The sequence below is a fragment of the Suricata suricatta genome, chromosome 10 (assembly GCF_006229205.1).
Source record: "Suricata suricatta isolate VVHF042 chromosome 10, meerkat_22Aug2017_6uvM2_HiC, whole genome shotgun sequence".
NCBI lineage: Eukaryota > Metazoa > Chordata > Mammalia > Carnivora > Herpestidae > Suricata > Suricata suricatta.
In genome coordinates, this window is record NC_043709.1 from 54,588,196 (window position 1) to 54,614,050 (window position 25,855).

A 25,855-nucleotide genomic window follows, 5' to 3' on the forward strand; every position below is an offset into this window, starting at 1 on the left:
GCCTCTGCCGTCAGGGGGCTTTGAATACGGAGTAATAGGGGAAGACAGACGACAAAGGCCTCTGCAGGTAGGGTGACGCCCTGAATGAGGGAGAGGTGCCTGGGGCTGTCCCTAGGCGGAAGAGGGCTGTAGTTGCAGTGTGTGTGGAGTGTGAGGGTGAGTGAGGTCTAGAGAAGGAAAGGAGACGTGGGTAAGTTGGTAGTGATGCACTTAGGTGTTTTGGGGGAAGAAATGACTTTTTTTGTTAAGCAGGGGAATAAACGACTACAGTTCATTGAAACACAGAATTTCTCTGCTTTTTTTCAAGTTGTCATTAAACCATGTTCATTTTCAAAATCAAATGCCATGAAGACAAATAAATAATGTGCTTTTGATCATTAACAGATAAGACTTCCCAAATACCTGCTATCCATCCATCCTTAGAACTATCCTGTGCTCTAGCCTTGCTGTATGGTAGGGCCACATCTCTCTTTCCCACACTGGCATCACATAAGCATTGACTTCTGTGTGATGAAAAGAGTGGAGTTGAACTAGTGATTAGAAACCAGGTCTGCAGGGGCACCTGAGTGGCTCTGTTGGTTAAGCTTCCGGCTTCTGCTCAGGTCATGATCTCACGGTTCGTGGGTTCAAGCCCTGCGTCGGGCTTTCTGCTGACAGCTCAGAGCCTGGAACCTGCTTCAGATTCTGTCTCCCTCTCTTTCTGCCTTTCCCATGCTCACACTGTGTGTCTCTCTCTCTCTCAAAAATAAACAAACAAAAAAAAAAGTTTAAAAAATCAGGTCTGCAGTATTGATCTATATATACAGATATATACATATTGAAGCCTGCCCCATATTGAGTGGGAATTTCATCCATAAGCATGCATTTTTTGTTACATTTCAAAAATCAGACTAATAAAATCATCTTGGGAGATGGTGATTCAAGAGCCTATTGCTTGGTTGTCTGGCACAGAGTTGATTTATTCCTCAGATTCAATTTGTGATTTTAAAGCACGTTGATATTTGACTAGTTTATAGCTCAGAGATAAAGCTGCATAAAGGGAACACAAGCATTACTTACGTTTTCACATATGATGATGCAACGTCAAGTGGTGATGTAACTAAGCAATTGTGTAACTATGTGGTAAAGCTCACGTAGTTGTTTTTAAACTAAACCTAAATAAGTCAGCATTTGAAAGGGGGCGACCAGTGTGTCATGTTAATTAGGGAAACAGGGAGAAGCTTTAGCCAAAATTAGAATTTTAAGTTTCTGGGCAATCTGGAAGCTTTGTTATGATTAAGTGGACGTGAACCATCTCTCCTCTTCACCCGTTTGTGGCTATAGATAAGCCCATAGAGTTTGATCACCTTAAGTGAAAAACTCATCCCTACTGCTCCAGTGATGCAGATGAATGGACTAGAGTCTTCGTATTTAAAGGACATCGCATCAGAGGGCTGCAGCCTTCATGAGTACAAATAAGCCAGACGTTCTACTGTTTAATGGAACTAAGCTCATAAAGCTCCAGTCTTACAAAGCAAACACATAAACATCTTAATATGATAAGTTGCATTCTTTTATTGGATTTTTAGACGTTTTTATGTGATTTGCACAGAAGAGTTTACTATACATAGAGATGTATTTGTTACACTCTACGTTTATCTTTACAATGAATCATAAACCAGTCTCCACAACGCAAGTTTGCTGGGTGTTGGAATTCTCAGTTTAGATTCCAAACATAAATCTGTGATCATGCCGTGGCTCTTTAAACCCTTCAGGAATTCCCCGCTCCTCTTCAGCAGGAGCAGAATCCTTCAGGAGACATCCAGAGCTCTTGCCTGATCTGGTCTCCCACTGAGCCCTCTCCAGACTCCACTCTCACTTCTAGGAGTGTGCCAGCTTGCCCTGCATCACTTCCCTTTGCATACTTTCCTCTCTGCCTACAGTACTCACCCTTCTCCTGACTCTTGCTAAGTCAGATGTAGGTTCCACCGGACAACATTTTCCCTGTCACCGTTATTTACAGTGTCTATGATGCCATCATAACCTGCAGTCACATTTGTTATTGTATATTTGTGATTTTTTAATGTCCATGTCTCCCACCAGCATGAAACTTCATAAAAGCTGAGAGCATGTGTGTTTTCACCCCAGTTGTAGCCCTAGCATGAGTGCCCGGCCCCTGGTAGACAGGGCATGGTTGTTGAATGAATGACTAAATGGCTAGTCCAGTTCTAATTAATATTGTATACCATTAATTGTAGAAGACGTTATTCGGTTAGCCTTTCTGTTCATGCCTCTCCATACACACTGAAGACGGTTTTCATTACTAAAGGTAGCAACACTCTCAGATTTGACATGGTGCCCCAGCAGATAGCTTTCTTCAGTGGTGGTTCTCGGAGCCCATAGAAGTGACTCCCCACTCCCTTGAACTTGACCTCCCAGCATAGCTTGCCACAAAAACTCCTGTATTACCAATGTTTACCTGAACCTGCAGCATTTTCTCATCTCCCCCCAACTTCATGCTACCTATTTTGATTGGTACTTTGAAGTATTAAGTGTGACTTCTGCCAGAGACGTTTCTGTGCTGAGTGAGGCTTATGCCACCAAGACAGACAGGACAGTAAAGTCCCAGCCATTTGCTTTTCATGATGGGGTGGCAAGAGTGAACATGTCTCTCTCCTGGCCTACTTACTTTTCCTCCTCCTTGTCCTCATTTTGGCATCACTGCCATCTTCCATAGATGAGAGGTTCAAGGCTCTAGTTGGATAGAGAGACCAAAACAATGAAACAGGGCTCTAACCAGTACCACCACTTCTTCCCTTGGATGAAAGTTGCATAAGTACTAAATTCAAAACATAAAAGGAGAGGCAATTATAAATATAAAATCACCTGCCTGAAAGTCTCCCTTCCTCCCTGTGAAGCTTTAGCCAGTAGATAGAACAGACTCTAGAATGAGATTGAAGGCAAAATGAAATGTTGAGGTACCCTACAACACAGGGTAAACACGGTGTGCATTCTTGGACTGTCAGTTTTACCGTGCGTGAGTGATGTTAAATGTTTTTATTCCCAAACATTGGAATAGAATCAAAATGAACATCTTTTTTAGAAAAAAAAAATAAGATGCTATTAGAAGTTAGTCACTAATTGCTGTATAATCCTGCACAGGTTACTGGCCTAGGAAGAGAGGCAGTACTCTTTGAAGATGAATAGATGTTTGCAGGTTCAGGAAAGTAGTAAATTGTACAAATCCCTCATTCTCTTTTTCTCCTCCTTCTGTCTTTTTTGCTTTCAGTTCCTCACCATCATCTTTTTAAGTATCCACTAAAGGATGAGGGGAATTAAGAATGGTTTGGTAGCTTGTGTAACTGGTCACAACCCATTTTTTCTTGGTTTTGAGTATCTGCATGCTATTCTAGTAACTTAGAATGGGAAGACCATTTTCTCTATGGAGACATCTCTGGATAAAGAGCTATCCAGCTTCCCTTAGAGCACTCCTGGGGACAAAGTCTTACATCTTGGTAACAAACCATTCCATTGTGAATAGTTGTAGTTACTAGGACGTTTTGTTTGTTAAGCTGAGCTCTTCCCTTTACCTATTGTCTTAATTCTCTGTGTTGGGTAAAAGAACTTTGTTCTGTTTTCTACATAATAACTCCTACAATCTGAAAATACAAGGTTTCCTTAAAGCCTTCTCTTTTACTGGCTCAAATTCCCTTTACCCTTTCCTGTATGATATGGGGTCTAGACCAGTGCTCTTCAGCGGCACTTCGGCAGTGACGGAGAATGTTCTACGTCTGTGCTGTCTGCTGCGGTAGTTGCTAGACACACACATATTGAGTGCTTGAAACGTGGCTAGTGCCCTGAAGAGTTCCATTTTTAACTTTACATTACGTAAAATTTAAACTTAAAATAGCTACACATGGCCAGTGGCTGTTGTCTGGGACAGTGCAGGCCTAGACTCTTAGAGTTGTCCTATATACACGTCATCAACCATGACAGTGTCAGATATACACAGACAGGGTATTTGAGGTAAGTCCAACGCAAAATATGGTGGGACCATGCCTCTTGACCAGATTCCTGGACATTAATGAAGCTTAAGATTGTGCTAGCGACTATGTTGTATTATTGGCTCATATTGAATTGTGTATCAGCCAAGCCCCCCAGGGCTCTTGTCGTTTTCATGAGAATTGTTTTTACATAGACCTTTTTAAAATGATTAATTAAACATTCAAAAACACTTATGCCAACTTGATTTCTCTAATTGCTTCTAGATCATCATTTTAGTACCTTGAGAGTTGTGGGATCATGATTCATCTAATAGATGAGGTATACGTTTAATTCTATGATACTTGCATTTAATCGTTCCCACCTCCTGTCCATGCTCCTGCAGACATTAACAGCAGATGGGCCACAGACAAGACCCAGTTGTAGCCACCAGCAGCTCCCTTTTTCATTTTGTTAATTTTGATCCCACTGTAGTTAACATAGTGTTTTGTTAGCTTCACGTGTATAATATAGTGATTCAGCAGTTCGCATATCCCTCAGTGCTCACCAAGATAAGTGTATTCTTAACTCTCATTATCTCTTTCACCCATCCCCCGACTCACTTCCCCTCTGGTGACTGTTAATTTGTACTCTGTAGTTAAGTGTCTGTTTTTTGGTTTGTCTCTCTTCCCCTCCCCACTCCTGCCTTATTTCTTTTGCCTCTTAAATACTACACATGAGTGAAATCGTGTGGTATTTTTCTTTCTCTGATTGGCTTATGTCGCTTAGCGTTACACTCTCTAGCTCCTTCCATGTTGTTGCAAATGGCAAAATGTCATTCTTTTTTATAGCTGAGTAATATTCCATTGTATGTGTCTTCTTTATCCATTCATCTATCAGTGGACACTGAGCTGCTTCCATAATTTGGCTATTGTAAATACACAGCAATAAACATAGGGGTGTTTTCATATCCTTTGGGTAAACATCCAGTAGTACAATTAATTACTGCATTTAGGGTAGTTCTATTTTTAACTTTTTAAGAACCTCCATACAGTTCCAGAGTAGTTGCACCAGTTTGCATTCCCACCAAGTGTATAAGAGGCTTTCTTTTTCTCCACATCCTTGCCAATACTTGGTGTTTCTTGTGTTTTTGCTTTTAGCCAGGTATGAGGTGATACCTCCTTGTGGTTTTGATTTGCATTTCCCTGAAAATGAGTGATGTTGAGCATCTTTTCATGTGTGCTGGCCATCTAGATGTCTTCTTTAGGAGATGTCTGTTCATGTCTTCTGCTCATTTCTAATCGGATTATTTACGGCTTGGGTGTTAAATTGTGGAAATTGTTAAGTGTTTTAGATACTAACCCTTTATAGGATATGCCATTGGAAAATATCTTCTCCCAGTTGGTAGGTTGACTTTTTAGTTTTGTTTATTGTCTCCTTCCCTATGTAGGATTTTATTTTGATGTAGATACAGTAAGTTTATTTTTGCAGTTGCTCCCTTGCCTCAGAAGGCACATCTAGAAGATGGTGCGATAGCCAGTGTCTGAGAAATAACTTCCTGTGCTCTCTTCTAGGATTTTTATGGTTTAAGGCCTCACATTTAGGCTCTCATACGTTTTGAATTTATTTTTTGCTCGGTGTCTTGCATGGTGCTGTCCAGTTTGCCCGGCACCATTTGTTGCAGAGACTCTTTTATCCGTTGCATATACTTATCAAAGATTAGTTGCCCGAATAACTGAGATTTTATTTCTGGGCTTTCTTTTCCTTGGTCTGTGTGTATTTGGGGACCAGTACTATACTGTTTTGATTACTATAGCTTTGTAACATATTTTGAATTCTGGGATTGTAATATCTCCAGTTTTGGTTTTCAAGATTGCTTTGGCTATTCAGGGTTCCATACAAATTTTAGGATTATTTGTTCTAGTTCTATAAAACATGCTGTTGGTGTTTTGATAGAGATTGTATTAAACTTGTAGATTGCTTTTAGTGGTATAGATATCTTAACAATATTTGTTTTCCATTCTGTGAGCTTGGACTGTGTTTACATTTCTTTGAGTTGTCTTTAGTTGCCTTCATCAGTGTTGGAGTGTACCTCTTTCACCTCTTTGATTAAGTTTATTCCTAAGTATTTTTATTATTTTTGGTGCATTTATAAATGGGATTGTTCTCAGAATTTCTCTTTATGCTCCTTCATTCATAGTGTATAGAAATCCACCATATTTACATATTTTGATTTTGTATATACCAGCTTCCTTTAAAGGTTCTTGTCAGTCTGTGAATAAAAGTTAAGAGATGTGAGCTCAATTGCCTATATGATCATCGTCACCACATTTTCTGTGTCTTATTCACAAGAGCAATTTATTTTTAAATTATTTATTTAAGTGAACTCTAGACTGAACGTTGGGTTCAAACCCATGACCCTAAGATCAAGAATCACATGCTCTGCCAACGGAGCCAGTTCGGCACGCTACAAGGACAGTTTACATCCTTGGTTAAATTAAGATGTTTGGTGTCTGTGATGTTCTTAGTCCATTCATCTGTGAACCATATCAGTAAATACAATAACATTAATTTAGCCTGATGTTTTCGTACAGAATTTGCTGTATGAGAACTGTTTATTAGTTTGAGGTTCAAAATAATGAAGTCATGTTTTCTGCTTTGTAGCATCGTCTTAAATGAAAATCCTTTATATAGGCTAATTTTTCATTAAAATATACATATCTAAGTTGGATGATTTCTTTTTGGCAAAAAATTACAGTAGCTTTTTTAAGGGAAAGTTTTGTGGTTTACTTTGGTTTTTAGGGAAAAGCTATTTTTCTTCATTGATTAGACTTCTGTTGAAGACTTACTATTAAGCATGGTGGACTGAATACATTCATTTCACCCTGTTCCTGCTTAAAACTCCCTTAAAATGGAAGTAAAGGTCTAAAAAAATGCACACAGTCAGGAACAAAGATAAAACAGGAAAAGAGACAGTCCACATCAGAAATGTCATAAAAATTTTGCATGCAAGTGGACAGAGTGTAACTGACTTAAAAGAGAGAAAATAAACACATTTTTTTTTTCCCTGCAGAAGCATTCTGAGTTCAGAAATTCAAAGCCTATAAGGGTTAGGGTGCAGAGTAGGACTGAAAATGGGGGAAAGGTTAAAACTTTCATAAGAAGGAGTGAGACCTCCAGATTCCCCCCCCAAACTCAAAGCCCACTGACTGACACTGGGAGAAGACTGGAAGATACCCTCTGGAGAATTGTAACAGTGAGTCTCTAGAATTTGGGACACAAGCCCAACTGGGCAAAGAAGGGGTGAGGATTGAGAAGCAGCATCAGGGAAATTAAACTAATCTGAGGATGAAGCTCCCTCACCTCAGCGTGTTTACCTGTTAGCTCTCCCAGAGGCTAGCAGTCATGCTTGGACCCAGCAGACTGGAGATTGGGGGACTGAAGCAGTAAGACATGTGGGGATCCCATCACGAAGTAGGTCGCCCCTTGCCTGCCACCTGTGGTTGGGAATCACCAGGCAACACGTCTGTGCTGCACACAGCCCTCAGTAAGCTTTTTTTTTTTTTTTTTTAATTTATTTTGAGGGAGAGCAAGCAAAGAGGGAGAGAGAGAATCAGAAGCAGGCACTGCACACCGTCAACATGTAGCCCAGTGTGGGGCTCAGTCTCACGAGTCATGAGATCATGACCTGAACTGAAATCAGGGAGTCACTTAACCAACTGAGCCACTCAGGCGCCCCACCCTCAGTAAGCTCTTGAGTGTTTTTTGTTAAGTATAAATGGATAGCCCAGTGATTGCCAGACTTTTTGTAGAAGTTTCTAATAATAAGATCAGTGTCTGGCTGAAATAAATGGGAAAAGAGAACCAGAGACAGTGGAAGGAAAAGGGACCCTCAAAACAACCTGATATGTGTGGAAAGATAAGATGTTATATCCCCAAAACAAGTAAAGAATGGTAAATAATTAGTAAATAACAATAAGAAATACTGGGACAATAAGGAAGTCTTAGAAATTAAAAATATAACAGACACTTTAAAAAAAACACAAGTTTGGAAAAAAGCTGAAACCTCTTTCAAAAAGAAGAACTGAAAGACAAAGGGTTGGAAAAAGGGAGAGGAAAAAATGAGAAAATAGGAATATCAGACCAAAATATAAAACCTGTCTAATCGGAATTCCACAGAGATATCTGTGGACACAGAAGGGAGGAAATTATCAGAGATACAAAAGAACTTCCCAGAACTGACAAATACATTACTAGGTTTAGAGGCCCTACTGAGTGCCGGCAATTGAAAGAAGCCCTACGCTAGAGATACTACTGTGTGGTTTCAGTATGCCAAGTGCACAGGGAAGCCCTGAGGAGAGGGGGACATGCGGAACAGCTCACCCGTAAGGGTTGACAGAGGCTCTTCTCCTTGTGTGCTGCCAGCAGCAGCGTCACTGGGGAAGTTGGCAGAAATGCAGATTCTCAGTCCCACCTAGACCTGCTGGAAGAGAAGCCACGTCCCCAGTTCTGTGGCCTGCCAGTCTGAGAAACCCCGGCATGGAGAATCAGAACGGCCTCTGGCTCCTCAGTGAGTGCTTCCATGAGTACTGTGGACATAGAGTAAAACAATATCTTCAAAATCCCAAGGGAGATTGTCTTCTAATTCTGTCAATCCTGGAAAGTTTTCTCCAAGCACGGGGGCTCATGGAAGCATCTCTGCATGGTTCCATGGAAAGCTGGTAGAGGATATGCCCCAGGAAAATGAACACAGGAACCAAGTGTGAAGACTGGGCAGCCAGGCAGTATGACTCCCCCACAGGGGAAGGAGGTGAATCCCCCAAAAGCGAGGCCAGGTTCTGTAAGAGGCTTCATTTTCTAATAACGATTCTGTGACGTCTGTGGCAAACCTGGTGTTCTGCAGAGCTCACCATCCAAATCCAGTACCACAGCTCTGTAGACGTGGATGAGATCATGCATTCCATTCAGTGCCCTTCTGGTTGACAGGTGAGAAAATCAAGATCCACAAAGTGTAGTAAACCAAAACAGAACCAGGAAGAGAATCAGAATCTCCTTGCTTGGGAACTGTGATTTCAGTTGCTGCCTCAAGGAGACCCTACTTTTAACAGGTTGGGTAGCGAATGGAATGGCAGTTTTACTTGTTTTGGCTGCTAGCTGTAATGATCATACCATTTTCTGATGTACGTATGCATCTTGAACCATAGTTAAGATAAATCCTTCCCAGCCAATCCAAAGCTTGTCCTAGAATTTCTAGATGAAACACTGGTCACTTTAGGTTTCAAACCCATTCATCTAATCCTGAGTTCTGGGGAACCAAAGATGAATTAGTCTCTCTACTCACAAGTAAATCCCAAGTTAAGGGGAAACTCAGACTCATAGCTAAACCGTAACAGTGGTCTGGAGTACGAAACTCTCTTATGGAGAGCCTCTGCCTCTCGAGAGAGGTAGGGAAAATTGTTAAATTTTACAAATTAGAGGGGTTTTTTGTACATAATTAAATTGTTTCAGATTCAGATAATTGTTTAATATGTATCTTAGGCATTTAACATTAGGTGCTTCACCCTGAAATTTCAGTTTACATAAAGGACTAAATTGGATTGACATACCAGGTGCCTGGATGTCTCAGTTGGTTAAGTGTATGCCTCTTGGCTTCAGCTCAGGTCATGATCTCATGATTTGTGAGTTCGTGCCCCACATTGGACTCTGTGCTGGCAGCCTGGAGCCTGCTTGGGATTCTCTCTCTCTCTCTCTCTCTCTCTCTCTCTCTCTGCCTCTCCCCCACTTGCACCATCTCTGTCTCAAATAACTAAACTTAAACAAAAAAAAAGATTCTTAAATTGAATTCACACTTGGGAACCAAAGAAAGTTGTTTTATATATATAAGTAGTGAAAACAGGTTTTTGACCCCATTTCTTTTTTTCATTTTTAACATGTATTATAATTGGCACATAAGGCCCTGATTTTTGCAGAACCTCTGTATTAAAATATGGCCATCTTTATTTATGTTCTTGATCCAAAAGACAATTATATTTTATGTTGATCTGGCTTTTAGCTGAAAGAACTCTGTTCCTTACAGTGGTTCATTTGCTGCTTAGTATCATTAGTTCTTAATCAAGAATCTTTCTCCTTGCAAAAGTTTCCTCAATTGGCTTTATTCTTTGATGCCACAGTACCAGTGGACCAGTCTGAACATGTGTTCTTTTAATGAAACTTCTTAATTATCTTTTTAGAAAGAAAGATGAGCAGAGACAGTTTATTTTTATCTGCTTGGGAGAGGTCCTTTGCCTGCCAAGTCTCTCAGTTGAAAGAAGCCTAATATTATGGGGTGTTAGTCCAGGCAAGGTAGTTTTCAAGGAAGCATTTTGTTGAGGAAAGAAGGTTATTGTTGGAAGTGTAAGTGACCTTTAATGTATTTGTAAAATGTAACATTTTCTTTAAGAACTTGTAATTCTTTTATAAATGGGTACTAGGGGGCACCTGGGTGGCTCAGTCTGTTAAGCGTCCAACTTCAGCTCAGGTCGTGATCTCGCGGTTCATGAGTTCAAGCCCCGCATTACACTCTGTGCTGACAGTGCAGAGCCTGGAGCTGCTTCAGATTCTGTGTCTCCTTCTCTGAGCCTCCCCGACCCACACACTGTCTCTCTTAAAAATAAACATTAAAAAAATGTTTTTAAATAAATGGGTGCTAAACTGGTTGTTTGCAAGTTATACATAGGAACCAGTATTTCCTTGGGGGCCAGGCTGACCCCAACTGTGTTTGTCCTCATCAGTATGGTTAATACACTTGTCCTGTGGTTGTATAGAAAGGCCACAGATTCAGGATTTGTTAGCTGCCATCACTGAACTGGACACAAGTGATGTGGTTAGAGTAATGCATTCTAAGAAGAGAGGGCATTTCAACATACAAAATACAGTTCAGAGTAAACTTCACTGCGTACACCTTCTCTAAAAGGGGACTGCCACATGCCTATAACCTTCTCTGAAGAGCCAAGATTGCAGGTCTTTACACATTGTTGTGAGGCTTTAAGCTGCCTCCTATCTTGTGCAGTATGTAGGAGACAGTTGAAACTATTGACAGATATTTCTTATTCACCAAGAAGCTGCAGTTTAATTGGCTCAGGAATTCCAGTGCGGAGGAAAAAAAAAAAAAACCCTAATATTCTGGTTCCTCACAAAGAATATTCCACTCTCCTTTCAGACTCTGGATGTAAACTGACACCATATATATCCACTTAAGAGTCCATGGAATTCTTTTGAGACTCTTATATTTTGTGGAGATAGCAGTGAGTCAGAAGGTGTAAATCATTGTACCAAGTGACCATGTCCCTAACCTCGTAAGTTATATTTTACTGTTAATAATTTAGTCTGGTTTACATTCAGTCCAGGTGTTCAGAGAATCGGAACAAATTCAGACATTCTTATAGATGAGAATAACACATCTGTCCATTTTCCCATTGATTACAGACATTAAAATGCCAGCACAGGGTTATTCTGGTTAGTAGCATCTCACACCAGAGCCGGATGCAATCCTAGTCTGTGCCCCGTGCTTCAGAAGGCCGTCCGTGTCAGCAGCACAACACGTGTGGTAGTGGAGATCGGTGCTGGATTGGGTTCCGGTGTCCAGAGGCTGCAGAGCTGCAACCTGGGCCTGTATGTCAGGGGAGGAGAAGAGCACAGCCTGTGCCCCAGGGAACCAGGTGAAGAGTGAATGCTTCACCCTCAAAGCAGATCGCTAGGCAGAAGGGCATTGTTATCCTGTCACACCATCACTGGTCCTCTGCACCTCCTGGTGGTCCTGCACCTGGCCTTGCCTGTCCCCCACTGGGGTTTCCACCCACCACTGCCAGAGCAGCCTTTCTAAAACGCACATCTGAGACTGTCCTCCTGTGTTTGAAGTCGTCTGCCCTCCTCCCCCAGCTGATTGAGATCAAGGCCCCATGCCGGCCGCGGTTTGCAGGATCCCACTTGACCTATACTCCTCTTCTCCCAGCTACCTCACTCTTGGATATGTCTTTCCCCAGCTGTCACTCTGGAACTCTCTACTTCAGCCATCAAGCCTTGCTTTCTTTCATTTCCTCAAAGGGAAACCCTGCCACACTCCTGCTTGCTTCTGCCTGGAACGCTAGCCCAGGAGGCTCTGCTGACCATTCCCTCCCCTTTAGGAGGCTGCTCGTCCTTTTCCCACTACAGTCTTGTCACAGCAGTTACCACTCTGGTGCCTGGTTTCTCTGCCTGCCTGTTAGCCCCTCCAGAATGTAAGCTCTGTGAAGTGAAGTCAGGGACCATATCCATCCTGTTCCTTGTTAGATCTTCAGCACTCGGAGCACACATCCCATAAGCAAATGGTCAGCTCTCTTTGCCCCTGCATTCTAAAGGCATTAGGCAAAGTGGGCTGGAAGAGGGAAATCAGCAACAAAGCGAAACCAGTATGGTTGGGCCTGAGAAGCCAAGGCTAAAATACCCGGGACTCCGGTTTTTCCTGTGGCTTCTTGGAACCCTCAGTGAACCATCTGTGTTCCGACAGCGCAAGCCCCCAGACCTGTGTGTGTCCACAAGGGACTAATTATACTTGACCTCAGCAGTGATTTGACCTTGGAACACCTTGTGCCGTCAACAGACACAGATGACCAGAATGTTCACAGTCCTTTTGAGGTGGATTTGCACAAGGTTGAAATGCCTTCCAGTACTTACACGACGTACATATTACCAATTTGGAACAAGGCAGAGATGGCATTTTCACATCAAGTTGTGGAAAAAGGCATTCACACTCTTTTGTTTTCGTTAAAGCATTGCACATCTACAGCCAAAACTATTTACTGCAGCACTTTCAGTGTGTTCATCAATCTTGGCATTTACCCATATTTGAGAAAAATTAATTAAAGCTGGAGTTGAATTGAATCTTTGTATTTTAGGAGCTGCTATTTGTGACCAACCCTATTAGAATTATGTTTATTTTGAGGGTTTTGGGTGATTAAAAAGGTTTTTCAATCTAGTTTTTAATGGAGCTGTCTCCTTTTTAAAAAACTTTTGCATGATATAAAGCAAGTTTGTTTTGTTTAAACTGGTACATATCAGGTGGTTATTTTTCAGTTAGTCTGAGAGCTAATACGAAACTGGTATTTGGATTTAATTCAGTTCCATGAGAACAGCGTTAAAATTCTGTGATACAGGGACTATTATCCTGGCAGTTGTAAGGGATTTTTGTGCGAGGAAGCAGGGCTGACAGAGAGCGCACTGTGCGCGCCCTGTCTGTAACTGAGCACTTTCACACTGCAGTTTAGGAAGTGTGCAGTTCAGGAAATTGCTGGCTTTGGCTGGAGCATACTTTAACTGCAAGGAAAATTTTATTCGTCACTCAAGTAATTGGCAGTTTTAATACCTTGTTCATAATTACTTAATAAACAAACGAACACATAAACCCGAGATTGTATGGCCTGTTATCTAACTCGTAGCTGTATTTGACCAACGCGATAGGCACCTGTAGGCCTCCCTCTCCTCCTCACAAAAAGCCAGGTTGTTCCATTTATTGCAAAAATCTATAGCTGAGCATTTTCTTTGTGTTGTGAAATGTTAAGTGTAGCTCTACCAGCGTCAGACAGCCTGGGGGCCAAAACCAGATGCAGAGTTTGATGGGAGGTAGCGAGTAGGGACAGGGGAGGGAGGTGGAGACAGAGGGGCATTTCAGGGTTATTCTGCTGTTTGTGGGAGGACATCCTGGTAATGCAAACATTTGGGTTATGTGTTTAAGAGAACATTTTTGTCCCCTAAAGTGTGGTTTTGTTTAACCCACACACCCTGACCCTAAGGCCCTGTGGCTTTTCTCTTGGACTAAATCCATCTCCGGGACTAGAAATTGACTAATTGTCTTGCTTGCATTACCCTATACCTCACAACTAGATCAAGGAGTTTAAACACTGGCAAATCCAGATGTGGGAAATGGTCAAAATGAGAGGTCATGGCTGACTTGACTCTAAACAAAGTCTGTAAGACTTTATGAGAGTCTAAGGGGCTTGATATTTCTTACTTGTAAATAGGACTGGTAATCCCCATTTTTTAACCTTACTATTGTCAGACAAATTCAGCTCTTAGATACACATCACCTATGTCTGTTCCCTTTATAGGATTATTTCAAAACATAGATTCCCAGATAACTTGGGTCAAAACATGAATCCCTGCAGTCCTTAAAAGTAATATATGGAAGGGTTTTAAAAATATTCTGAGAAATTTTGTTTGTTGTTTAAATAGAAAGCATCCAGCCTGTTTTCTCCCCTTATTGTCCTTTCTTGTTGGGGACTCAGCACCTGACAATGGCACACATTCAGAAAGTCTGTCTTCTATGCTGGTGAATGGCAGAAATACATGCAGACCCCTGGGTTATCTTCCTGGGGTACAGGCAAGACTGGGGAGACCCTGTTTCCTGGGCATCCTGAGTGTTGGCATGGTGATGGCTCTGTGAGCCAGTGTTGATTCCCACATGAGTTTGAAACCAGAAGCTAAACAAATTTGCAAGGATGAGAAGTAGTGGCCCTTTCCGGATGTGCCTCTCCATGTAAGAATTTAATTGCCAAAATCTGACACTGTATTCTATGAAATAAGCCTTGCTTTGGGACCAATATGGCTTCATGAGGTTAAAAGCTCTAGTTTCCTAATTTTACACTTATCTGTAATATCTATACTACAGAAATGGTATTATGATTCAATGGCATAATATATGAATAGTGCTTAGCCTTGGCTTGACATGTGAGATGTTCTCAACATATTGGATTTCATATACAATCCAAGACAGAGAGGTAGAGACCTCTCCCTACTTTAGAGGAGCTCACAGTGTGGTAGAGAAAATCTGCAGTGCAGAGGTGCAGTGTCAGAACCTAGTGAAGGATTTTGTGAAAATACATGCAACATGCTCCTAACTCAGGGACCTTCTCAGATGGTGAGAGGCCTGTGAGTTATAATAATGCAAAAGAGCTTAATAAACTGAGCCCATTATAGAAATGTTATTGGTACAAAGATACACATATGAGCTATATTTCCTAGGTTTTCTCATTAAATGACGCTTAACCGTAGACTCTGTATAAAGACGGCAGCATGTGACATTCACCTACAGAATTCTGCCTAGAGCCTTCAGATTGTTTCACTGTTCCTTGGATTGTGAAGAGACCTTTTTCTGTAGGTAGACTGTTTTCGTCCCGTCCTATGCTTCTTACCTTGACATGTTGTTTTCCCTGGCCAAATGATGCTTTAAGAAGTCCAGGCCTCCTGATCTAATATGACAAATGAGATAGCTTGCACATCACTTTGATTCCTGTTTTCTAAGCAAGGTTGTCATTTAATGCTGAATTTCCCCCTTGAAAGCTGTTGTATTGATGACCTTTTAAGACATTTGACTTGGCTTCTTTTTTTTGTTTTTCATTTGTGTTCTAGTGTAGGGCTCACCAGTGGAACTTTCAGTGATGAAATGTTCTATATGTGCACTGACCCATTTGACAGCCACCAAGCACATGTGGCTGTTGAGGACGTGACATGTGACTAGTATGACTAAGAAACTGAATTTCAACATTTAATTTTAATTTAAAGTGCTACATGTCGCTACCGTATTGGTCATTATGGTCTGGTGTTTAAGACTGTTAATGTCAAACTTTATTAATCTAGTTCTCTAGGAATTCTTTAGACTGGTATGCTTTTATGTAATACTTTTATAATACTCAAAGCCCTGGGGCATACCCACTGGTTTTGAGGACTATATAGCAATACATTGAAACTTGTCTCTTAAAGGAAAAGAGAGCTCTCTAGCGTGGCTTTAAAACAACCCCCATCTGATGATTATTTTCAGTTTACTGGTATCTGTAGTGTGGATACCCTCCAGGAGAAGAATTAGAAATAGATTAGGAATCAAGAAAAAGAAGAGGGACCTATCATACCAAGTGCCTAGAATGCCAACTCCGTGTTAGTCATTTTACATACCGTATAATAAAATGATAAGGAAGTAGGACTGGTGCATAGCACCTAGGTAACCACAGCTGTTAAACGCATTCAGACGTATATAAGGCTGTTTTTCATACATTCTAATATTATGGTTTGCTGTTTAAGGCAGAATTGAAGTGATTTAAGAATTGCTGTTAACTTTTAAAAGTATGGTTTAGAGCAGTTTTCCATAATTCTGAAGAACAGATTAGGAATGCCCTTTCAGATCATTGTACTGTTAACCTTGTTCTCTGTGTTATCCTTAAATTCCAGAGCTGGAAACAGGATTGTCCAAGTATTACCTGAACATCTGAAACAATTTCAATCCCTCGAAACTTTGGACCTGAGCAGCAATAATATTTCAGAGCTTAAAATTCCCCTTCCACCCCTACAACTCAAATATCTGTAAGTCAGTTCTTCTTTAACAAGAATATTCGCCCATGATGAAAATATGATATAGTAATAACAAAAAATCAACTTCAGGATATGATAAAATCTGCCTTTTTTAAAAAATTGCTGATGTATCAGCCATGTAAGTTTTTATCGATGTGTAATTTGCTGTAAGCCCAAATAACCACAATCTTTATTTTGTTGTTGCACTTTTGGGTTACAAAAAATTAGACATCTGGGGCACCTGGGTGGCTCAGTCAGTTAGGTGTCTGCCTTTGGCTCCAGTCATGATCTCACAGCTCGTGAGTTCAAGCCCCACATCAGGCTCTGTGCTGACAGCTCCGAGCCTGGAGCCTGCTTTGTATTCTGTCTCCCTCCCTCTCTGCCTCTCCCTGACTTGTGCTCGCTCCCTCTCTCTTGCTCGCTCTCTCTCTCTCTTACATAGATATAAACATTAAAAAAATTTAAACTATAAAAAATTAGACATCCTTTGATTATTAGAAAAAATATGTGGAGTTAAAAGTGCTCCTTTGAAAAAATTAAACCACTGCTTGTTTCATTAATAAGTGACTTTTATAAAAATTGGATAAGCATCTCTAACAAATTTCTATAACCTTCCAATATCTCAGTTACTCTTTCCTGAGCAGTGTGTGTGAACCCTAGCCAGCGTTGGTCCACAAGGACCTGAGTACTTAATTTTTAAAGTGTCCATTGTTACAAATGATGGTTAGGTTCTCTGGACATTATAATAAGGAGAATGTTTGTGCTTTAACTTTCCAAAGAACCAGAGAGAGAAACTCATCTTTAAACCTTTAACAGGTATATCAACAGCAACCGGGTCACTTCGATGGAACCTGGGTTTTTTGACAGTTTGGCCAACACGCTCCTGGTGTTGAAGCTGAACAGGAACCGGATCCCAGCTATCCCACCCAAGATGTTTAAACTGTCCCAACTACAGCACCTGTAAGTAAAATGTTCCGTTAGATAAGGTTTCTGCAGCTCTTCTAAACCCTTGGTGTCTGTTGCCTAAAGTCCACAACATGGCCAGAGGAGCTTAGAAGCAAGGATGTGGCTGTCTTCCCATCAAGAACTGGAGTGGTAGAATTTCTGAATCGGAAAGAGCCTTCCCGGGACCTAGTGCAAACTGCTGCCTGACAGGGCACGTTGGATTGTTACTGAAGGAATGCACTGTAATCGCTGAACAGTCTCCGCACAAAGGCGTCATTGTGGCACTGAAGACATCAGGGTGACTCTCCACAGCTGCGGTTTATGAGAAGAATACCTACAACTACAGGAGGCTCTGAGGGCTTAAGTGGCTGCAGAGAACTGTCTCGTTAGTAGTGCTGGAATGATCTGTGAACAGGCTCCTGCAACATAGTGGTTTTCAACCTTGGCTGCACATTATAGACTCTGGGGAGCTTTTAAAATTCCCAATGTCCGGGCCACACCCTAGACCAATTATATTAGAACCTCTGGGGGTAAGATTCAGGCTTTGGTAATTTTTAAAACTCCCCAGGTGACTCCAGTGTGCAACCAAGGTTGAAAATGACCGCCTTCAAGAGAAGGCATTAAACATAAAAAGAATCGTCAAAGAGAGTAACCAACTTTTATATGAAGGCTAAAGCTTGACGGGACTGCCCCTGAAATAGACCTCAGGTTTTAACATTATATTCAGTATTCTCACTCTGGATACTTTAGAAACAAATATACTGAGTAGATGACCACTTAGAAATTGAAGTGTAGTCTAGTTTCAGTGTGTCAGTATTCTAAAAATACATCACACATTTCAGAACGAAATGCCCTCACTGTTGATAAAAATCTTCTCACTAAAATGTTTAGAAATTTAAAACATTCTATGTAATTTAACACCGGCTGATTTAACTATATTGTAATAATGTCGCATTTTATTACTAACTCCAGAATTTGTCATATAAGCTGTTTAACCGTTATATCCAATGCAGTGAACTGAACCGAAACAAGATTAGAAACGTAGATGGGCTCACATTCCAAGGGCTTGGTGCTCTGAAGTCTCTGAAAATGCAAAGAAATGGAGTAACAAAACTTATGGATGGAGCTTTTTGGGGGCTGAGCAACATGGAAATCTTGTAAGTGTGGCTTTCATACAATTCCTGCCTAGGTAGTACGATCATGAAGTGCTCAGTGAACATGCAGTCGTAGCTTTATTTGAAATCCTATGTTAAAATCTCACAATTTACAATCTTACAATTTAATACCCAGTTTTGTTTCAGGTAATGTGACTGAGAATTTAGAAACACACGGGCGTTTCGGGCCAGTGTCTTTATATCACAAAAGCTAAACATCTTGTAACAATAAGAATATGTAATAGGTTGTAATCATATGTGTCCTTTGAAAAGACTAGATAATGAACTTCTGATCCTGCTTTCGATTCTTACTGTAAATGTAGGCAGCTGGACCATAACAACCTAACAGAGATTACCAAAGGCTGGCTGTACGGCTTGCTGATGCTGCAGGAGCTTCATCTCAGCCAAAATGCCATCAACAGGATCAGCCCTGATGCCTGGGAGTTCTGCCAGAAACTCAGTGAGCTGTGAGTTGCCTTTTATTCTCCCCAGGTTTGAGAGCCAGGATCATGCCAGAGCATGAGCTTCTTACCACTGATCTGTGAAATTTTCATAACAAAGTTTCCAAGGTGACAGGTTTTTTTCACATGCAACCTAGTCAATTTTTGTTGTGGTAAGTTGAAGCCAAATCTGCTGTTTGACTTCTGGGGCACATGGGCTAAATCAGTGACGGTTATTTTCAAATGAAGAGAATATTTTTTTAATTACTAGGATCAGAAATAATGTTTACCTGGGTATTATTAAGAAGGCAGCATGGTAAAATAAGAATTATTGTGGTTACATATATTACCTGTTGTTTAGAAAACAAATCATTGTGTTGAATTTGAAAATAAAAGCTGTTATATGTTTTTTGTTTTCTGTTTTTACAGGGACCTAACTTTCAATCACTTATCGAGGTTGGATGATTCAAGCTTCCTGGGCCTAAGCTTACTAAATACACTGCACATTGGGAATAACAAAGTCAGCTACATTGCTGATTGTGCCTTCCGGGGGCTTTCCAGTTTAAAGACTTTGTAAGTTACACATTTTGCTCTCTGTACATGAGCCTAATTGGTTCCTAAATGTGCCCACTTTTCTCCAAGCAGATTTCCTTTGTTGTGAAGGAAGTATATACAGCCTCAGAAGGAGTGTCTTAATCTTTCCCAGATCAGTTTGATTAAAATAGGTCCATTTCATCCATATGTGTTTCTTAGAGGGATTAAAAAGGACAATGATCAGATTGGTTTGGTGAATACACTTAGCCTTCTCGGGATCTCCAGGAAGTTGGTAACTGCTAAAAAGGAAACGATTGTAAATCCACTGATTTTTCTTTATAAAAATGCAGATTAGAAATTACCCAGAGCAAAAAGACCTAAAAAGGCAGCACAGGGAGATGCCTTTTTATCATACAAGTTATGTCCAGACTGGATCCCTCTCCTCTAAGAGAAAGAAGAGAAAATTGTGGATTAATTGACCTTTGAAAAATCTCTGAAATGTTCACTTTAATGTTGTGCAATGGGCTTTTGGTTTTTGCACTGTCAGAAATTTTTGCTCCATTCACTATTTGAAGCATGACATAATTGAAAGATATGCTGTGTGCTTTGGCCAACTTCTACTTATGTGGTTGGAGCCGTGGTTTTAAAGTTTAATGTATTTTTCAGACTGTTCAGGTCTTTGAGAATTTAGTCATCTTGATAGAGGAATTAATAGGACAAAGTCAACTGTCCTGATTTGGGGCAAAAAAAACCTTAAAATGTGTTGAGAGAGTAGGGGAGGGACAAAGTTTTCTATTGTTTCAAAAGGGGTGGAGATGATGGGGATTATGAGGAATTTATTACAGATTACAGGCCACCTGGGTGGTGATCTTAGATTGTGAGTGTATCTCTGAGGGGAGTGCTTGTATCTTGTGTTAGATACCTGGTACCAGTTTCAGTAACATTTCTTTTAATAATTAGGGATCTGAAGAACAATGAAATTTCCTGGACTATTGAAGACATGAACGGCGCTTTCTCTGGGCTCGACAAACTGAGGCGTCTGTGAGTGGGATTGCTTCATGTTTGCCTCACACTCTGACCTACACATTCACTGAAGTCCATTCTACAGGTTGACACTTGAGAGAGTTTAGACCTAAAGGCAATATCTGATTGCTTCCCTTGGTCATCTCCCTAAATGAGTGTTGTTACACAAGATGGGTATTAATTAGCTTTTCTTTTTTGGGAGAGTGGTTTTGTTCAACACTTTGGTGAGTTGTAACTTATTTTAATATCTAGATAAGAGCCTTAAATTGTTTTGAGTGTTTAGGCTCTTGGGATTATCATTATGTAAAAGTTCATACGCTTGCTACGTTGGCCATTTTGAAACTTTCAGAGTTCTATTCTGCCCACCGAAGTTTTTAGGTGAAGTGATCCAGTGGCCACTGATAAGTAGGCTCCAAACAGCACCGGAGAAAAGCGTGCTTCTGTTTAGCCTTAAAGTGGTCTTGTAGATGGCCAGATTCTCCATTTTAAGTTTTTAGGTTGAGTTCCATATAGCCCTAAGCTTCTGTGGATGATGAAAGTGGGAGGAAGGGTAAAGATAAGATCTCCACTATTATCTGCTTTTCTAATCACAGTTCTCCAGACCATTTATTTGGAAGAAAGTTTCTGCCTCTTCCTCAAAAGACTTGAAAATCACTGCTTTAATTTAACTGCCAGAGTAACTTATTAAATACCTATTTTTGCAGACTTCTCTGCTGAATGCTTTGAGACTGTGCTGAAATGTATTACTGAAATAGATGATATGGATACATTTTTACAAGATATATATATTATTTAATTGAAGAAAATAGAAGTATTCACAAATGGTTTTAAAAGCAATTCTTTTCATGAGAATTCCATCCCCAAATGACTTTAACTGTTCCAATGTAATTTTTTTTCCAGAATACTACAGGGGAACCGGATTCGATCTATTACCAAAAAAGCCTTTACTGGTTTGGATGCATTAGAACATTTGTGAGTGTCTGGAATTTATTTACCTTAAAGGAGTCTGAGATGGTTATCTACTTATATGTCATGAAAGATAAAGTAGAATGTGATTTCGCTGGCACCCTTTCTGTATCATAAAGTATATTTACACATCTGCTTGTCCTCTACCCATTTATCCACCTATCTGTATCTACATGGAAGTATATAGATAGATAAGTATTTTCCGTTTCATTTGAGGACATTGTTACACATTATTAGATTTTCTTTTAGTTATTTTTCTCAAGTAGTGACATATTTAATTTTCAAAAACCTACCACTTATTGTGTACTTACTATATACATCAGGCATTATGCCAGGTATTTATGTATAGTCTCATTTTATCCTCAAAAGAAAACTATTCAAGGGCACCTGGGTGGCCCAGTTGATTGAGCGTCTGACTCCTGATTTGGGCTCAGGTCGTGATCCCAGGGTCATTGGATTGAGCCCCATATTGGGCTCAGCACTGAGCATGGAGCCTACTTAACATTTTCTCTCTCTCTTCCTCTGTCCCTCTCCCTTGCTTTGCACTCTCTCTAAAAAAAGAAAACTGTTCAATAGCTATTATTACCTTTACTTTTAAGTAAAGAAATCGAGGTCCAGAGTGTCTATTGATTCCATTGAACATTTAGGAGGGGGACTTGCATTTTAAAGATTAAAAAAGACAATTCCCGGAGGTCAAGGTCATTAAGAGTGACATTAGGAGAGTAATAACACTACTTAGAGCCTTTTAGTAGTTTGTTGTTGCAGTTAATTGTAAAGCATACAGTCCATTGTCTACCTTTGTTCTTTCTCTTGTTCCATTTTGCTACCAGACCATCAGCTAGCAACTGAGAGAAGTAGGACTCTAACCAGGGCTGCCTCTGCCATGGGCATCCCTGTGCCACACCAGCTCTCGCCTCCAGGAGCTCTGTGCCATCCCTTCTTAGCAACTCCTGGCCCACAGTTTTGAAATGACATTCTAGGGCCCAGGTATTGCCAGCCACTAGGAGGACAAGCTAGCCACCCTTGATAGGAGTCAAAACCTGCATGAGCACGGAGCCAACTAGCATCTTATAACTGGATCTATGTTTTATACTTGTCTGTAAAAGTACAAAGTAATAATCGATACTTCCACTCTGCTAGGGAATGTGTGTAGCCAAAAGTGTTACTACCTATTAACTTGGATAAAAGTCATTCTAATTTACAATACATTTGGTTGTACCCGTATTTGCACTGTGTATGGAGAGAGAGAGAGTTTTTGCAGTGATCCATGACCACCTCATTGTCTCTGACTCACTTGTTAGTTTGAGGGAGGTTTGGATGACTAGCCACATTGACAGAAACCATTCAGGCTGGAGGAGGGTGATTCTGCAAAGCAGAATTTGGAAGGGCAGACCAGTGTTGCTGGACTTCTTGAAACAAATTATTTTCAGAGGGAAACTAGCCAAAAGGGTTTGTCATCTGACCCATTCCATTTCTGGGAAAGCAGAATTAGTGGATCAGTGGAGTATTAACCTTGGTCGGTTCAGCTTTCTGAACCTTCTTGACTCTCCCAGCCGCTTTCTCTGCCCATGTTTGGTACCTTCACTCCATCCTCTGTTGCCCCTTGTCTCATTCAAAATCCTTTATGTATATATACTCTTACCTGTAAAGAAAACCAGAGTAGTAATCATTGTGGAGACTGCTTTAATTCAAACTGCTTGTAGGTACTAGTTAAAAATATAGTCAGCCTAGAATATTCTCTGGTTTTACTAACGCCCTGCCCAGAGTGTGTTACAGCGAGTGCAGCTCCTCTGAACCTCGTGCTGTCTCTGGCAGTGACTTGTGTGTTGCAGAGTGGGCTCCTAAGAGCAGAGCTTTTGAAATGGAAAATAATTGAGTTTGCATCTTAGCTGTGCCTTTCATGCTGAACAAGGTAGTAAAACCATGTTCTTTTGGGTTGCTGTGAGGAGTAAATGTTAACTCATTTAACCCAGTGCATGTCATAGAAAGAATTTTATACATGATGGGTTTTTAAAAAGCATAGCTATGAAGAGTTTTAGTTGTGTATTTAAAAGTTACTGTCAGTTACTAACTTGAACAATGAGAAACAAAATAACACTGCAGAACAAACCATATAACTATTAAAAAAAATACACCAAGAACAGCTTAGGCCCTTATGAGTCAAATAACCTGCACATAGTGCTATAAAGCAAATCTGTTTTACTCTAACAGAACCTACCTCTGATGCAGATAGATAATCTTGTTCTTTCCTCCATGCTTCTTGTTCTTGTGGAGTCGCACAGTTTGTACATTTTAGCACATGAAGCGGGTTCAGTGGATGGGGTGAGCCGTGTGGGCCCCGCCTTTCCCTGAGGCATGCAGGGACCATAATTCACTCTAATGTATTTGATTTGATTGTTTTCAGAGACCTGAGTGACAACGCAATCATGTCCTTACAAGGCAATGCATTTTCACAAATGAAGAAACTTCAGCAACTGTAAGCTTTTCTTTTGCTTCCAAGAGTTTCAGATAAAACAGGGCGGGGGCACTCTCATGAGGCATGTCATCGTAGATCACGTGTCTATAAAAAGCACATTCTTAGCATCATTTAATATTTATACCAGAAAACAAAGGGAGTTGCTTATTTTGTTCCCCTTGTCGAAAAGAGGAGTATCTTTTTGTTTCTGTTACAAATTTGCAATTTACATTTGTGGGGCCTAAATGCAGTGCAATGCAGATCCCAGCAACAGGTCTTCAGTAGCGACGGGTTTTTGATGTATCATCAGCCCTTCTCCCTCGGTGGGTCGGGTCGGTTAAGAACAAACAACATGGCGCTAATGCGTTTCTTAGTTTTAAGGTGGACTAGAGAATATTTATTGCATAGGGTGTGTGTATTTGGTTTCCACATTCATTGCTTTGTTAATATTTACTTGAGTTTTCTTCTAGAATCTGCATTTCATATAAAACAAATTGAACATAATTACTCTCCTCAGGCATCTAAATACATCAAGCCTTTTGTGCGATTGCCAGCTAAAATGGCTCCCACAGTGGGTGGCAGAAAACAACTTTCAGAGCTTTGTGAATGCCAGTTGCGCCCATCCTCAGCTGCTGAAAGGAAGAAGTATTTTTGCTGTGAGCCCAGACGGCTTTGTGTGCGGTAAGTGTGCCTGTTGCCTCTGCCTTCGTTCTTTTTCCCTCCAGCTAATGGTTTTGAATAAGCTTGTGTTCCCTCTCTATCTTTTTTTTTTTTTAATATTTATTTATTTATTTATTTTGAGGAAGAGTCCAAGTGCGGGTGGTGCAGAGATCGAGGGAGACAGCAGAAGCAGGTCTCGGGCTCTCAGAGCTGTCAGCACAGAGCCCGACGAGGGGCTCGAACTCATGAGCTGTGAGATCATGACCTGAGCTAAAGTCAGATGCTTAAGCGACTGGGCCCTCCAGGTGGCCCCTAAGCTTCTGTTCTCTTAATGAAGCTTTTATGTCTGCTGAGGGAGATGAAAATGGTTTGTAGGGAGATGAGAGTTTTCCAAAATGGTTTTGTTTTGGCATCAGGGTGGTTTGATGGAAAGAGCAGGACATTGGCTCTTGGGAGAATTGAAGGGCAGGGGCAGCCTTCCTGCTTCCCTAAATCTCAGTCTCTGTGTCTGTGAAATGGGGACTCTTTGGACTGCCCTTCCCAACCCTGGGGTTGTGGAGAGGCTGAACTAGCCCCTGTGTAAATGCTGTGTATTAGGGGTAAAAAGAGAAAAATTGCCAGCTCATGATTGATAGGCCGCTAACAATTTTGCTCCCAGTGGGTAAAGCACTACAAGGAACAGAAAATTTGAATTTATTATGAATAAACATGAGGTCCATTGTTGTGGCGTCTGAGAATCTCAGTGCCAGAAATCTCATCCCTCACGTAGCTAGTCAGCAGATCAGCTCAAAACTCAGGTTCTCCTCACCCTGGTGCAGGCTTCTGTCTGCTATACCACACTGCTGTTTACTCTTCACCGCCTTGGAGGCCTTGATAAAAATAAACATGCATATAGAACATGAAATCAACGTTTGCTTAAATTTTAACATGTGTGTTAAGATACTACAGAACCTAGTTGCACATTGGCCTTTAAACAATTATTTGAAACTACTTTGCCTACGATTGTTTAGTCAAGTAAAAGAAAAATATGGTTTTTTTTTAGGTTGCAGCATTAAACAGTGCCAACGGTTTCTGGAAAGAAAATGTCTGATGTAGCTTTTGGATCTAAATAAGCTTTGGGCACTCGTCTAGATGGGCCTAAGCCATGCCTTTCCCACGGTGCTTATTTCACAGTTCTCTGGTCTCAGGGACTCCAGTTCTTTGAGACGTACATATGGTGTCCTTAGATTTTTCTGTCACTCCTTCCGTTGTGGATCTAAACATTGATACACTAGATGAAAATTTTAGAATAATTCTATGGCAGAAAAAACCGTCCTGATTACAGCATGGTATTTGAAGTGAGCAGCACTGGGAGTTATCAGAGC

General features: G+C 40.7%; 1 protein-coding gene across 1 annotated transcript in view; it reads left to right on the forward strand.

The window, feature by feature from the left end:
- Positions 1–25,855, forward strand: part of LRIG3 (leucine rich repeats and immunoglobulin like domains 3) — a gene marked incomplete at its 5' end in the record, with an annotated part of 48,154 nt that overhangs the window by 12,599 nt on the left and 9,700 nt on the right. Inside the window, 9 exons of the mRNA XM_029955459.1 lie at positions 16,195–16,326; positions 17,131–17,274; positions 18,273–18,416; positions 18,737–18,880; positions 19,283–19,426; positions 20,348–20,428; positions 21,311–21,382; positions 23,781–23,852; positions 24,349–24,512. Of these exons, the coding sequence (XP_029811319.1) occupies positions 16,195–16,326; positions 17,131–17,274; positions 18,273–18,416; positions 18,737–18,880; positions 19,283–19,426; positions 20,348–20,428; positions 21,311–21,382; positions 23,781–23,852; positions 24,349–24,512 (1,097 nt within the window). The remainder of the gene's footprint in view (positions 1–16,194; positions 16,327–17,130; positions 17,275–18,272; positions 18,417–18,736; positions 18,881–19,282; positions 19,427–20,347; positions 20,429–21,310; positions 21,383–23,780; positions 23,853–24,348; positions 24,513–25,855) is intronic.